Consider the following 15143-nt stretch of genomic DNA (forward strand, 5'->3'; position numbering starts at 1 on the left):
TTTTTTCGCTGGTGCACAAAATGAGCTTGTTCAAAGAACAACACCAACACAATGCATGAACTCACAACAAATTACACACTGTGGCTTCTGCTGTTGCTTTCGCAAGACCAGTTCAGATAAGCGTCATCACAAATTTATACGATGAATCAGGCGTGTTCGGACCTCCGCAGTGGAGGCTCTGCCGAACCCCTGAGATCGACTCACCGAACCCCCAGGGTCCGATCGAACCCAGGTTAAGAACCACTGCACTGATGTTTACGCCGGATTGGTTTTTATTGTTTGCGTGGATACAAAAAAAAACGTGGGTTTTTTTCTAGTGCCGCTACAAAATGCCATTGCCGGTTACCTTAAAAAAAAAAAAGACTTTTTGAACTCTAATTCGAAGCACCTGGTGGCATGTGAAATCACCTTTAGACGCGCAGGGGCCAATTAGGATTTTCCAAGACACTGTATTCAAAGAGAATACTCCCAAGAACCATAGTACATCATAAGCACCTCAACAATGTAACTCCGCAGAAAACTAAAATTCACAAATTGCAATGGGGGGAGTTTGAGTATGCCTTTCAGCTATTACAACTACTCTGAACGTGTCGCAATGTCTTCTACGTTTACACGGCAGTGTTTGGAAAAGGTGCCCTGCGATCGGCTGCCAACCAGTTCAGGGTGTCTCCCACCAACCGCCCGATGACTACTGGGTTCGGCTCCAGAACACCCGCGACCCTTGTGGGGACAAGCGCGACGGAAAATGGACGGTTATTTGTTAAGTAACAGTGCAAGTCAGCATACACAGGACTTGATTTATGAATCCCGAAAGTTTGGACCGAACATTTGTACATGTCTCACTAATATGCGGAATGGGACAAAATTGTCTGGCGACCACACTCCCATGATTAGAGCCAGCATTCCTAACAGTGCCTCGAGGGCCCACAAACAAAAAGCCTCTATTTATTCCCCCCCAAAAACTATTTCAAAAAAAAAAGGAAGCCCGTCGCATATTTGCCATATAAAGTAATGAACGATGATAGAGTTCCATTTTCTCAAGTCAACTACTGCTTTCTAATATCCTGAGCTGCTCGCAAGTTCCCATCCCGCCAATAGTTATCATTTGATTCCCCTGCAAATGAAATAAAAAATATCAAGTGGTGATAATAAAAATGATGATAATAAAAACACAATGCAATCTCGTCCGACTGTTTATTGAAAGTTATTCCCGCTGCGCACCCCCTCCCTGTGTGAAAGGCGAGTCTGAAAGGAGGAGGATACAAGCCACTATAGCGCCACATCAGCACACTCACTAACAAGGCAATATGTTTAGCACCTCCACACCCCACTGCTAAGGCACTCTGCGCCGCACGCCGACTTAACGTCAGCATGACGACAGAGGCCATTTCTGGAACCGCTCCCGAGTCCAATTAAACAACAGGGGGCGCTATTAGTAAATATCAAGTCCCACGAAGGGCAAGAAGACCGGGGGTGGGGGGGGGAGGCAGGTGATGAGTCGGTCCCTTTATGTGGCCGTTGATCCGCCAGGCGTGCTCTGATGATGTCACTAGAAGGTGAATGTCGAGACTCGGGACGTCGAAGCCCAAAATTCACAGCGTGGTCGTCGTCGTCCTTCTCCAGTCAATGCCGCCGCGTTTCTCTTCCACACAAAAACGGATGGACTGCGCCGGAGAGAAAATAAAGGTAAGGTAGAGTGTGTATTTCTTCTCTTAAAGGTATTAACGGGACCAGAAAATTACGAGGTCATCAAATCATCGATCAAATCGATCGTTTTAGTCATCCGTCCGACTTCCACTAACACTTTCCATTCTACGACTTCAAACGTCATTTGGTTCTCCTCGCCATTGCAGCAGCGTAAATCAACCTCGTCGGTACCTGCGTAGGGGACTACAGATCTCCGATGGGAATGATTTCTTCGTTGATAAAAAATTCAATGGTCTCCTCCTCCCAGTCGTCCACGTTGCTGTCCGGCTCGTCGGTGTCAACTCCTAGAACAATCGTGAGAAGACGCGAGTGAGCACACAGGAGCAGAGCAATGAGGTAGGTCATCCGTAATCAGGAGATTGGAAATGCAGCCCCACCTCCTCGGAGCTCCATGCGGGCCTCTTTCTGCTCCCGATAGATCTGCAGCGCCTGCTCCCTGTAGCGACGGTACTCGTCCATCATGGCCCTTCGCTTGTCCACCAAGTCCTACTCACGCAGACACAAACATTGACGTGCGGTGCAATTTGACGAGTGGCGAACTTGCGTCCAATGGTTGCCGCGGAAATGAGAGTTGTCTCGACACAAAAAAAACAAAAAACAAACCTTTGAAGCCTTGGACTGGCTCAAACGATCCTTCTGCTCAAAGATTTTGGAGTATTTCTTCAGATCTTTCTTGATCAACTACAAGAGACACAACAAGGGAGATCATTTTTAGTGATCAGAAAGCGGAAAAACGTGAGTCTAGTCTTCACTTCATTTTCCCCCCCTAACCATTTTCCCCAAAATTGCAACATCCTATTTTTTTTATTTATTTTTTTCCTCCTACAAATATTGGACCGAATCATTTTCTCAATCCATTTGAGTTATCATCAGAACGGTGATAGATGACAGCACGTGTTGGGTTGCTGCCAAAGGAGCGTGACGCTGTCGTAAACCGAGGATCCCTTTGAGTTGGAGTTTTGAGTTGGAGTTTATTCACGCAATACCCAAGACGTACAAACGGTCACCACCCCAAGCAAGCCGTTTAAAGCTTTGTACTGCTATGTCACAAAAAACAACGGCGCCAACAACAGCAAACAAACAGCCCTACCTTGATTTGGTCTGCACTGAGCAGGCTCGGGGGTCGGGGTCTCCACAGCAATTGGCAGAAGCGATCCATGGCGTTCTTTTGAAGCAGGCGACCCTGGAATGTCCACAGCCAGTAAGCGTTGTCCACCTACAAGACGGGGAGGGGGAATTTAAAGGTCAGGAACGGCAGGGCGTTCCGACAGGCAGCGGAAGGTGTCCCGGCACCTTGTGGCTCCAATAGGAGAGAGAGGTGACCACGTAGCGTCCGGTGGGGTCCCACTCCACATCGGAGGCCGAGTAGTGCTCCGCTATGTTCATCAAAGTGCAGTCGGATGTGTCCACAAAGGCCAGCGCGCCGTTCATACTACAGGAGAAAAAGGGCAAATATCAAATGAGGTGCCGCACCAATAGAGCCCAATCATCAGGGTTGGTTTTTTTTTTTCCTTTTTCAGACACAAAAACCAACTCGACTGACCTCCTGAGTCCAGCCAGAACCAAGAACTGTCCCTGGGGGCTCCAGAAGATGCTATTAGCTTGCTGCTTATCAAACATCTCTGCAGAAGCCAAAACAATTGCACTGAGTGGCGCCGTTACAGACACGTGCAAGCGCTCTCTCCGTGCCGTGCGGTCAACATACTTATGAGCTCGATCTTGCCGTTGTTTTTGACGTGGTAGAAGGAGACGTTGATCCTGGGAGACTCTCCGTGGAGCACCGCAAACTTGCTGCCGTTGGGCTCCCACGCAAAGGCAATGATGCTCTCTGTTCGAGAAAGAGGTGTTCAATCGCCGCCCGCTTTTGCTTGTTGTTACCCCGTAGACGTCGTTCCCGTCTACTTCTACCTTTCATCTCCACCACGTCAACAGGAACTTGTTTCTCTCTCATACGGAAGATTTCAAAGTTTGTCACCACGCCCTGGATAGGACGTAAAAAAAAAGAAAAAAAGAAAGCCATTTCAACTCGCATGCACAGTAAGCAAGTCGTCATTGTCAAATTTTGACCAATCGCTCGAGAAAGCACATGGATGTATCTTTTGTATTTCATCGAAACAAAAGATTTAAAAACATATGCTTTTACTTTGAAAAACAATGGTCATTGTCAAACAGTAATTGTTGTTGTTGTTTTTTTTTTTTACTCATTCAAACAAAAATGCTATCCGATTCATCGACAGAGTAATCGACGGGGAAAAAGGCAAGCCCGTGTTTGGTTTGTGTCGTTCCCTTTCGCTGCACGTACCTGCGTCCCTTTAGGGGTCCTGTCCACTTTCACGCACAGGTAGTCTCCATTCCTCTGCCAGTGCAGCTTGCAGTCCACCACGTTGAAGAGGTTGCGCACTCGGATCTCCTGGCGGGAAGGCAGCTGCATCAGAGTCACCCTGGCCGGGATGTCCTTGTCCTCAGGCACCCAGAACGCGAGGATGTTGTCGCCCGGAGACCACGAGAAGTCCCTGCGCGTTCAGACGTACCAGATTGGAATTTGGAGAAGCCGTCAAGGTAGCCACGAAAGCATGCGGAGGAACAACCCCTTACTTGATTCCGCTGATCTTGAGGCTCTTCTTGTCGAGCAGGCCCATTGACTGAAAGCGACACAGGGAGTGTTTGGAATGGAACATTTAACACAACTCAAAGTCTCCTATTTCATCGTCTTACTGGAGTCTCGTAGATGCTCAGTGTGTCTGGAGTCATCCTGGCAAAGAACTTTCCATCGTGGCTCCACCTGAAAACAAGCAAGCCGTTTGAACTCGGCGCGAGAAGCAGTCCAGGCTTACGATGAAGCGGCGACAAACGCTCACTTGAATATGGGCCAGTGAGCGGCGCTCTCGCAGTGGAAACCTCTTTTCTTCTGGCCTGTCAGAATGTCCCAAATGATGATGGCCTGCGGGTCCTCTTTGGTGTCCATCAGCGGGCTGAAGGTCACGACGTACCTGCACGGCACCAGACACACAAAGCATCGGAGGAAATGTTTGGCAAAATTCCGCAGTCAATCGAAACGTGGTGGAAGCCTTGCGCAACTTTTTCACCTCTCACAAGGCGAGAAATCGATGAGGGACACGCCCTGATGGCTGAACCTCTGAATCTGCTTGAACTTCTCGCCGCCCCACAAGGCGATGCCCCTTTGGTGGAAGGTGGCCAAGTAGGTGCCTTTGGGAGACCAGCGCACGTACGTCTCGGTCCAGCGCTGCATCCAAACGCAGACGTGGGTTCGTGATTTTGCCCCCCACCACACCCCACACATAATGTATTGACATCTAACGGCGTACCGCCCTTTCTTCAGAGACGATCGGATCTTTAGCATCATTGGCGAAAATGGCCGTCCGCTCGCCAGCTTCGTAGATCACGCTGTACTGGTCCCGGCAGTCAGGGTCTTCGATCCAATGCCGCATGTTACCCTGAACATACAAAGCGTTGAGCTGCAACGCAAAACTGTCGCGATTCACACTTATTGGGCTTGCGAAACACAAGTTGAGTCCTTCAATTTGACACGGCTGAATAACCAAAGAGACATTAAAAGACAGTAATTGATCTCCGCACTTACAAAGTCTTTAAAAGGCTGCTTTTCCGGAGTTTCCCATTCGTCATTAATGGTCATGTACCTTTAACACGTAAAGAAATATGAGATTTACTCACATTAAACACGTCACATCTTCCATTTTCGGTGGATTTAGCAACCTACTTGTCAAAGTCGGTAAAGAGGTTGACCCTAAATGTATGCTGCTTGTCCAGTTTGTAGCCATCTGCGTTTTTCACCGCCTCCAGAGCCTGGTTGGGCGAAGAGTACTCCAAAAAGATGTAACTGGAAGAAAAAAAATACATCTATTATACAGCTCTTCTTCAGCCATCAGAAAGAGGAGTCGTCCTACCCTTTGGTCGTGCCATCGGTCTCCGGGTAGAACTCGGTGGTGATCTTTCCAAACTTGGAGAAGATTTTATGGACGACATTTTTGAGCTTTTCTAAACGCTCCGGGCCAACCTGCGGGACGTTGTCCACCACCACCACGGAGTCGATGCCGTCAGCCTCCTGGGGTTTCTTCTTCAGGATGTCGCCCAGCAGCTCTGCAGGGAAGGATGAATGAGAATTTGTTCAAAAGCTCATTGAGGCATTAGCATCCACTGTGCGTGCATTTAAATCGTGATAATTCATATTGCACTTGTTGGAGGTAATCGTACCAAAAAAAAAAAAAAAAACACAGTGGTACTGTAGAAAAGTAAATCCCTACCAATGTAGGCCAATACTGTCAGACCTGTTCTGGTCCACGCTCACGGATTTTACATCGTCATCATAACAATAATCAAAAACCTCTTTTATAGTTTAATTCTTAAAGTTCTTGAATGCAACGATTCTACCATTGAGGAAATCGAGGAAGTAATTGCGATATTATAATACAGCTGTTTCAATGGAACCGAGACGTCATATTTTAAACGTGAATTTTTCCATCACAAAATATTTTATTCGAGCTCAAGTATTTTTTATTTTTTTTAAACCATGACAAAGTGTATACGACATAACACGATGGATACTCCGCCTTGAGAGTGCGGCTAATAATGCTAACAGGCCGTAAAGCCGGCGATTTTCCTGCCTCCACTCACCCTCGTCGTCGACGTCATCCTCGAAGTCCTCCGGGTCACTAAAGGACGGCTCTTCTTCCTCGTACTCTGGGTCATCCACCATATCCACCGTTTCTTGCATTTAATACAGATAACGGGACGTGTTTGCGCGTGGCCACGAAGTTATCGGAGAGAAAAACGGGAGGCTGACGGTTCGACCGGCGTGACACCATGTGCGGTATCAGTGAAAATGGACGACGTGACGGAAATGTGGCACAGGAAGCAGTTCTCAAACCAGGAAGTGAAGCTGGAATTTAGTAGACTTGTATAACATCTGGACGGACCATTTCAATTGCATCCGTGCTGATGTAAGTTAGCGAAGTCGGTTCTGAAAGCTCAGGAAAGGAAGGAAACGGAAGCAGTTCACCTAAAGCGATTTCCCGCGAGCTAATGGGAAAGTTAGCACATCTCTTTTTATGTGTACATTATGAAGTACTTATAATTTTTTTCACGTCATAAATCCGCCATCTGTCTTATTACATCCGTACACAAGCATGGATCGGGAGAGTGCGTCACTACTGCCCGGCGTGTGCGCGCTCTTGGCGGACTCCGGGAAGCCTCTGCCCGATGACACCAGCCTGGAGAAACTACTGGACCGGTTTACCGAACTCTCCGAAGCAGGTTTGTGTTACCTGTAGCTCGAAAGGTGAAAATGTTAGCCGCACTTGTCAGAAGCTACACAAACTCCCATACATCCAAATGTGAAAATCAATTAATCACTATTTTATATTGTGCAATATGTGCTTCTTAATCGTGAACTTAACCTAATCAATCAATTATATCAACCCGATTTAGGAGTCTTAATACTTCTGAAGGTCCATAGTGCCTTGTCTCTCATTGCAGGTGTATCACTTCCAGAGAGTTGCCCGTGTCTTCTAGACTTTATTTCTACCATGGCTTCCAACTCCACTTCTGATCCCAGCATCCTCTCCTTCACTCTTAAACTCAGCGGCCTGATGGCGGCCACCGAGAATGGCTACAGAGTTTTCCAGGTAGACAGTGAATATTTATATAAAGGTATCAAACGATTTAAAGGAGCATGTTGGGGAACTTCTGTGACCCCTCCAGTCAGCAGATTAGATATGAAAAATGATCAATCGGTTCAATTTCTGTCTGCTTTTCCAAACAGGAGCGCTCGGTTCTGGAGGTGATTTTTAGCGTTAAGCACTGGAAGGACACCAAGCTCTGGGATGATCCCTGCATCCGTATTGGCTGGCTTTATGGATTCAAGAGAATGCTGCTGCACCCGAAGGCGCTCACTTTCTTTGTGCAGTCAGGTCTGTCTTCTCTTCTCTTTGCTGCCATTGAGAATGCAATGGCGCCTCGACCATTCCTGTGCTCAAAACATTCCTGTCGAATCAATTTTCCCATTGAGAGTATGGAAATGACATGAATCCATCAACCCCTCCAAAAGCAAAACAAAAATGTTTATGCTTCTTATTAAGGAAGAGAGTTCTCCATAATAGTGCTTGTTTAAAAGATAGAAAAATAGAATACGGAAAAAAAATGAGCATAATTCATTGCTTCAATCCAATTATAAAAGCTATGGCCGCCTTGACCACTAGGAGGCAGTACAGTATAATATAGCAAACAACGATATTCTTCTAATATTACTGTGAGAGATTCAGGAAAATGTAATATAATAGTTATTAACGTTTGTGCTGATCTGTCTGGATGTGTTACGATCAACGCTAAGATTAGCATATATGATAGCATTAAGCTAAACTGATTCCTGGAAGGCAGTGTTTTCTAGTTGTTGAAATACATGCATAATTATCTTTAATTTATATTTAGTTGAACAGTAAATTTCACCTGCATTAAAAAGATTTTTTTTTCCAAATCCCACACCACTGTGTTTTAACGATTAAATGGTTTTACTTCCGCCTAGGTTTCCTCAAACCACTTTTAGAGCTCCAGTCAGATCCAAGCATATTTGTTGCTTCCGCCGCCAAGCAGTTGCTGGTCCACATCCTGCTCGCCACTCAACCAGAAGAAGGTCATGCAAGTATCAAAACCAGTGAAGACCACAGTGCTGTTGTCCTGCAAACCTCTGACCACATAAAGGAGTCACTCAAAGAAGGCAAGCTAGCAAGTGATCATGCACGGTTCCTCAGTCTGCTGGCACTGATCCTGGAACAGGCTCAGCACCCTCTGCGGGAACAGCTGCTCAAGGCGCTTGCTGCCTCCCTAGAAGAGCTGGCTGAGGCAGGAGACAGTCGGATCACATCTCCTCTAATGGATGTCATTATGGCCGGATATAGGTACACTATTATATCAACATTGCAATATAGTCGAATGCAATTTTTGATCGGCTGTATTTTTAATTGATACTATAATCATATCATTTCTCAACATATACTAAAATATCCATCTCTCGTATCTTCTCCGAATTTGCCATTTGCAGCACCGAGAGTGACGACGTGACCAAGCGTCTTTTGTCCTCTATGTTGAATGTCAACAAACCCTTTGACCTCGTCCAAGCCGCGGCTTGGTTTCTCTCCCGAAGTCGCTCATGCGCATCAAGAGATGCTGTCAACACAAGCCAGGCAGTGAGAATCCTCCTGCTGCCCCTCCATTTTGTCACTGAGCAGCCCTTGCTCGGAACAGGTACGAAGTACGCATCCAAACGACAGTTTGTATTTGTTACGTAAAACTATCTTCAGCCCTAGCTGTGGAGAACGTAACAATGGCAGCGCAGCTGAAGAATAAAAAAGCGTTCATCTCCATGATCTGTTCCTGTCTGAGAAAGGCGCCCGAGGTGGCGCTTATGGTGAGACTTAATGTGATGAATAAAAATTTAGATGTGTGTGGTTCATGGAGTGGCTCAAAACGGACTAACATGAATATAATTCTCTCTTTTTCTTTAGCCTCTTGACGTCCTCCCGTGCGCGCCGGCTATAATCGTCCTCTCTGTTGTTGCTTTGCTACGAATGTGCAGTGGTGACACTTTGACCTCCTCGTGGCCTTCGCTCAACGGCCGACGAAATGAGGATTTCCGCTGTATCGTCAGCAGTGGCAGAGTTCAGATATCCGCTTTGAATGCTTTGGCTTCACTCAGCGCCGGCCCAGGTGAGAAAATAACAAAAAAAAAAATAGTAATTAATAAAAATAAAAAACGTGAGAGTCTTCAACATCACCGACTGTTCACATTCTCGACAGATGTACACAGTTATAAATTTGCTGATGTTTGTTCTTCAGGGGCTAACAGCACAACGAACCAAGTCTCTGAAATCCTGGTACATTATTTGTGTAAACCCAATTCAGACCCCGCTGTAAGTACTATTTGCATTGTAAATGGCGTGGTAGTCACTTTATGAGTTATAATTGTCCCAGGAAGTCTTTAAAGGTTTTTAGGAAGTCCAGTTTTTGTGTTCTTAGGTCCTAAAAAAGTCCTACGAGGCCTTATTACAGTGGATGAGTTTTTGGACTTTGGAGTCATCCATTCCGCAGCAACTCGGAGAAGGTAGTTTTCAACAATCAGGCGTACTACCTATTTTTTTATATAGAAATTATATAGAAATTTGAATCAGTTGAACATGAATTGGCAACACAGTGATGCATTGGTTAGCATGTCCAGAAGTGCAGGTTTGATTCCGGTTTCCGATTTAAAATGACAACTTTTCATTTAGATCTCCTAATGACAGTAAAGAAGCGTGCCTGTGATCCACGTTGGGAGGTGAGAGACTCCACCATTGAGTTTTTGGGGCAGCTGCAGTGCATCCCTTCCCTGGGATCGGTTGACGCCTCCTTGTTGAGCAATCGCAGTACCGCCCCGCTGCTCCGGGAGGCGCTGCAGGATCCGGAGAGCTACGTGAGGGCCAGTGCCGTCACAGCACTGGCACGGGGTCTGGTGCCCTGCTGGCAACAGGAAACTGAGTTACCTCAAGAACAGGTTGATGAATTTAGAGATTATTATTTTTATATTATAGGGTTTTTTTTGGTACTTTGTTTTTAATTTCAATTTTACTTTAGGGTTTTTAAATTCATTCAATCATAGCTGATTGATATTAAAATAGATGACGTTTTCGCAAGGCTTTGTCTTAGTTAGTTTTGTGAGAGATTAACCTTGTTCTAAATTTTAAAAAATATATATAAACTTATCTGCATTACCTATGTACCCTCCTTTAGTGAATGATCTGTTTTTGATCATCTTCTATCTCCAGACTGACACAGTGAGACATCTGTTGGACATTCTCCACAAGGACACGGAGGGTTTTGCTCGGCGGGCTGTGGTCCACTACTTCAAGACCTGGTTCTTCGTTTGCTCCCGCCCTCCTTCATCACCACCCTCACTTCTTTTGGAGTCAGTACGTGTGGTCTTCTCGTGCGGCAGCTTGGATTTGGACTGGGAGGTGAAGGTGAACATGCTGGATTTGGCCGAGCTTTTACTGGACTCTGCCTTTTTGGATTACAAAAGGCGGACCCGTGCAGAGAATCACCCTTATGCAACATTTTACACGGACGTTAATGGACCGGCCAAGGACGCAGATGCCGCTTTAGAGTCGGCATTGAGAACTTTAGCGGGTCAAGGCGTCTTCTCTGCGTTGCTCAGCAGCCTGGTGGACTATGACCGACCCGTTGCGCTGAAAGCTTGTGAACTCCTCATTACAATCAGAGACGCAATCTCCCCGGCGAGCGCCTTGACGATGGACGTGTCCTGCGAACTGCCTGAATACGGTTGGGGGAGGGAGATCAGGGAGTTGCTGAAGAGCGAGGGAGACGCGGGCCGCCACGTAAACGTGTGCGAGGTGTTGACGTTACTGGACTTAGATGAGCGGCGGGGTCTTCTGAGCCAGAGCAGCGATCACGTTCACAACTCCTTGCAGTCTCTGCTGCAGGACATCCTGAGCGCAGGAGGTGCTCTCGCAGACCCCAGAAAGGACGGAGGTCAAGAAGTCATAGTGGACTGTTATTGACTCATATTTTCACTCATCACAAAAAGTTTGCAATGACGAGTTTTAGGGTGATGTTTCAGGATGAGTGGCAAATTTAATTGTGTTTGCATCTCTAAAATAGTGGAAAATAACAATGTACATCATATTCGACTTAGGCGGGGGAAAAAAAAGCAAAATTAAATTTGTCTTTATTATTATTATTGTAAATGACCCTTTATATGACTATATTGTTATTTTAGTTGTATTACAATTTTTAATTTGATTATGTAATTTTTTTTTAAGCCCCACTGCCTTCAACTGTATCCGTAATGTGTGCGGACATGAGTCGAAGCCACAGCAGGCATTCGCTTCGTTCACGTGACCCCCCCTGACCCCACCCCACCCACACACACGCAAACACACAGAAACTCAGTCACATGGAGGAACAGAGGGACACACGGGTAGAGAACCTCTCCTCATTAACTAATGAGTGGCAACACACATATCCGCGCCGCTGATCTTCATATCTCACTCCTGTCATCCCTCCTCATTGATGAAGTGAAGCGTGCTTGCTGGTGGCTCCTCGTTCCTCTCCTGACACCAAAGCATGGAGGCTGTGGCACTTTTCTCCTTCGTCGCATCCGAAGCGGACGAGCTCAGCTTCCAGAAAGGGGACATCGTCAAGGTAAATGTTAACGAGGTGAAACCGTTGAGCCGTAATAACACGTGTTGTAACGTAGGTGACCGAAATGGAGGAGGATTCGTGCTGGTTCGCAGGAGAGATCGGAGGCAAAAGGGGCTACGTGCCGGAGAACTACATTTCTCTTCTGCCTCATCCGTAAGAAATGTTTCAGTCGTTTGTGTGATGCCCACATGCCTGACTATAAGGCTGTACTAAAAACCTTGCAGTTGACTATATTAAATAATTAATTCATAATAATTAATGAGTATTCCAATAAAGTAAAGGTTAGATTGCATGTCAACTTTTTAACACGTCATTTGAGCTCATAAAAACGTTATGGTTGCATAAATAAATGTGCTAATGATCCTCACAACATATAAATAGTCCCAAGCTGACGGTCACTACAAATGTTTTTGTAAATTGTATTATACGTAGTAATATTTCGATTCAGACCAAATTATTATCTTTGATTTTCATTTTTATTAGCAGTAGTAGTAGTATTTTTTTTTGTTCTTCATTTTTTTCTTATATAAGAACAAAGCCATTCAATACAAGAGCTGCATAAAAACATATAGGGACAGCTGTTCCTAATAATTAGGGACTAGATATTACATAAGAAGAAAATATTAGAATAAAACAGATATTTTGCATAAGTGTTGGATTCTATTGAATTGAAATGGATTACTACACGAGTCCATCTTTCTAACTCTCTCTCGCCTTCCTTGTGCGTCGTCGCTGGTACTTGCAGGTGGTTCGCGGGCCGGGTTTCGAGATTGGAGGCGGAGCGCCGGCTGCACTGGAGGGACAGCGGCATGTTTGTGGTCAGGGAGAGCGAGTCAGCTCCTGGAGAGTTCTCCCTCTCCGTTAGGTAAGCGAAAGCAGCCTTGCCCCCCCCCAACAGACCGTTGTCTGTTATTACTAAGTTATTATTACTGTTCGACTGTAAGAGCATCATTTAGACAAAAGTAATGTTTTCATTTTGGTGTGGCCTTCATTACCCATGGAGTATAGAGGATTTCAAAATTTATTTGATCTGCACACATTCTTCAAATATATTTAATAAGTAACATGTCAGGTCAGTGTGATGTGTTTAATTTAACTGTGTTTATTTTTATTGTGTTATAATATTAGATCATATTGATTCTGAACATCTCCCTATAATTGTAAGATTTTAATAGTGATATTAAAAGGTGGATTAAGTCAGGAAGATGCTTCAGGTACCAAATATATGATGTTATTTCAATGTAATTACTGTGTTATTACAGAAGCGATATTTCAAATGGCATCTATACACATGATTGCAATGTGCTTTTTTTTTCTGTTTTCCATTCCAGTGAGCACATTAGCAACTTGCACTATCCACGTGTCTGTGAGCGTGCGTATGTCAGGCTAAATATGTTCGGCAAGAACCTATTTTGACTAAAAATATCACATCCTCACGGACACTTACTGCACGCGAAGCTGCAATGTGGGTCACCAAAAGTGACAATGGGCCCATTTTAATCATGGCATGGGTTCAATAATCAGGGCCGTTACATAAGAGCATATTATTAATGAAATGCATGTAGTATGTTATGCAATTGACACATGTGTAATGCGTACATGACGTGCACGTATGAATGTCGCAACAGAACGTCTGCCTGGCCTATGACGTCACGTGCGAGCTGTATTAATATACAGACGCTGTCATGCCACCGTGCTCCGTAATACTCAGAACGGTCAACAGAGGGCGGTAATATACCGGGACAAAATCTGGCTATCGTGTAGATCAGTGAATATTAATATCTTCAAGGAAACTAACTTTAAAAATTGAATTAAGGGGAAATATGAATGATATTTTGGACATTACTGAATATTTCTGTGAAATTATATTTTTATTTAAATGCATTGGGTTCAAAAAAGAAAATTAATCCTATTATGGTTTGAGGCTTTTTTTTTTATGGCCTACCATGCATGTTTTTGCATTGATAACGTAAATTGGCTGTGAAGAAGAAAACATGCTCTGTCCTCACTTTGTCTCACATTTTTTTCCGGCAGCTATGGTGACAGGGTGGAGCATTTCCGAGTGCTGGAGGGGGGCGGTCAGTACTGCATCTGGGACGAGTCCTTCAGTTCCCTTAATCGGCTGGTGGACTTCTACAGGACTCACAGCATCGCTGTGGAGAAGGTGGTCTGCCTCCGAGACCCTCCCTCGGACATGTCCCACCGCCAGAGCTCCCACACTGGCCGTAACCCTTATCCCAACCCGTACAAGAGCACCTCTCTGGAGTCCCTCCCTTCGGCTCGCCTCCATGGCCCTCATCCCTTGAGAGAGTCGTCCTCCATGCAGCTGCTGGAACAGGTTTTGGGGGTACGAGTCTTTAATTAACACAGGTTGGGGGGGTTCTATGAAGTTATGAAAAAAATGTGTACCAAGCATTTTTGGGGGGGGTAACTGTGAACATGGTGGGCCAGATCAAATGTTCATAAACGGACCTGCTACTTGTGTATGCAGAAACCTCGCCTGGGTCATGCCCTGTGCGACTACTTCCCGCCGCACACCACCCACCTGCACTTCCTGCGCGGTGACCTCATCGACCTGCTGGACTGCTCCAGTTCAAGGTGCTGGAGGGGCCGCTGTCGCGGACGGGTCGGGGTCTTTCCGCCGCAGTACGTCCAGCCGTTGTACCACTGACAAAAACGTATATCAGAAATTCGCCACGAAGCTGTGTCAGCATTTGAATTTTATCTCACTAACAGATTTTATGTCACTTCACTTTCTATACAAATCACACTTAACCTAAACTTTAATCATTATCATGCAGTTTCAATTTTCCGGCAAAAAATTCTCAACATTTGCACGTTTCAACTTTTTAAATGATGGTTTATAATGACCAAGTTACACTTATATACAATATCCGTATATATCATGTATATCTGTTTTTCTCCTACAACCCTTTATCAAGCTTTATTAGAAATATAATACATATTTTACTATTGCTGTATTGATACCGCTCCTGCAAATGTCAGAGAAGCTGAATAAAGTTCATATAAATAAATGCTAAAAATAATAATAATATGAGGAGTTCCTACCTTTGTTATATGTTAAAAACAACATCATCCCTCCATTTTCTGTAGTGCTTATCCTCTGCTTTTCTGGCGAGCATGCAAACTACACAGGCCAGAATCCAGTGATTGGAACATTAAACCTCAGAACTGTGAGACAATCA

General features: G+C 45.1%; 3 protein-coding genes and 1 long non-coding RNA gene across 4 annotated transcripts; 3 read left to right on the top strand and 1 right to left on the bottom strand.

Annotated features, from left to right (window-relative positions):
• Positions 1 to 1180: 1180 nt before the first annotated feature.
• LOC148399592 (eukaryotic translation initiation factor 3 subunit B) lies at positions 1181 to 6589 on the bottom strand. The gene is made up of 19 exons (XM_088373028.1): positions 6361 to 6589; positions 5634 to 5826; positions 5447 to 5566; positions 5309 to 5366; positions 5034 to 5162; positions 4794 to 4951; positions 4566 to 4697; positions 4423 to 4489; positions 4303 to 4349; positions 4010 to 4220; positions 3616 to 3688; positions 3413 to 3535; positions 3251 to 3329; positions 3001 to 3139; positions 2798 to 2923; positions 2311 to 2388; positions 2085 to 2193; positions 1879 to 1991; positions 1181 to 1664 (listed from the first exon to the last, which is right to left on the bottom strand). Exons 1-18 carry the CDS (start codon positions 6458 to 6460, stop codon positions 1891 to 1893), a joined length of 2043 nt encoding a protein of 680 aa, XP_088229154.1. The 5' UTR covers positions 6461 to 6589; the 3' UTR covers positions 1181 to 1664; positions 1879 to 1890.
• On the top strand, positions 1193 to 3872 carry LOC148399593 (uncharacterized). Its single transcript, XR_015857917.1, has 3 exons — positions 1193 to 1686; positions 1854 to 2043; positions 3228 to 3872. It is a non-coding gene; the product is annotated as an uncharacterized LOC148399593 (long non-coding RNA).
• Positions 6590 to 6648: 59 nt separating the features above from the next.
• brat1 (BRCA1 associated ATM activator 1) lies at positions 6649 to 11470 on the top strand. Its single transcript, XM_088373027.1, has 11 exons — positions 6649 to 6999; positions 7222 to 7370; positions 7508 to 7655; positions 8267 to 8639; positions 8783 to 8985; positions 9042 to 9148; positions 9246 to 9447; positions 9577 to 9650; positions 9757 to 9841; positions 10008 to 10270; positions 10542 to 11470. Exons 1-11 carry the CDS (start codon positions 6873 to 6875, stop codon positions 11292 to 11294), a joined length of 2484 nt encoding a protein of 827 aa, XP_088229153.1. The 5' UTR covers positions 6649 to 6872; the 3' UTR covers positions 11295 to 11470.
• Positions 11471 to 11581: 111 nt separating this feature from the next.
• Positions 11582 to 15028, top strand: LOC148399595 (GRB2-related adapter protein-like). Its single transcript, XM_088373029.1, has 6 exons — positions 11582 to 11713; positions 11812 to 11937; positions 11993 to 12090; positions 12683 to 12802; positions 13972 to 14284; positions 14429 to 15028. Exons 2-6 carry the CDS (start codon positions 11860 to 11862, stop codon positions 14606 to 14608), a joined length of 789 nt encoding a protein of 262 aa, XP_088229155.1. The 5' UTR covers positions 11582 to 11713; positions 11812 to 11859; the 3' UTR covers positions 14609 to 15028.
• Positions 15029 to 15143: the final 115 nt, after the last annotated feature.

This window comes from Syngnathus floridae, chromosome 4 (assembly GCF_059516105.1).
Source record: "Syngnathus floridae isolate MCC-2025c chromosome 4, RoL_Sflo_1.0, whole genome shotgun sequence".
Classification (NCBI taxonomy): Eukaryota; Metazoa; Chordata; class Actinopteri; order Syngnathiformes; family Syngnathidae; genus Syngnathus; species Syngnathus floridae.

Bases quoted from the DNA above. Each gene is read 5' to 3' on its own strand.
- LOC148399592 (XM_088373028.1), bottom strand. From the start codon at position 6,460: ATGCAAGAAACGGTGGATATGGTGGATGACCCAGAGTACGAGGAAGAA. The intron at 5,367-5,446 runs GTAGGTTGCTAA...TACGTGTTAAAG, and splicing joins CTCTTTACCGACTTTGACAA to GTACATGACCATTAATGACG. The intron at 3,140-3,250 runs GTCAGTCGAGTT...TTTCTCCTGTAG, and splicing joins GTTCTGGCTGGACTCAGGAG to TATGAACGGCGCGCTGGCCT.
- brat1 (XM_088373027.1), top strand. From the start codon at position 6,873: ATGGATCGGGAGAGTGCGTCACTACTGCCCGGCGTGTGCGCGCTCTTG. The intron at 7,000-7,221 runs GTTTGTGTTACC...CTCTCATTGCAG, and splicing joins TACCGAACTCTCCGAAGCAG to GTGTATCACTTCCAGAGAGT. The intron at 9,842-10,007 runs GTAGTTTTCAAC...CTTTTCATTTAG, and splicing joins TCCGCAGCAACTCGGAGAAG to ATCTCCTAATGACAGTAAAG.
- LOC148399595 (XM_088373029.1), top strand. From the start codon at position 11,860: ATGGAGGCTGTGGCACTTTTCTCCTTCGTCGCATCCGAAGCGGACGAG. The intron at 11,938-11,992 runs GTAAATGTTAAC...GTTGTAACGTAG, and splicing joins AGAAAGGGGACATCGTCAAG to GTGACCGAAATGGAGGAGGA. The intron at 12,803-13,971 runs GTAAGCGAAAGC...TTTTTCCGGCAG, and splicing joins GAGTTCTCCCTCTCCGTTAG to CTATGGTGACAGGGTGGAGC.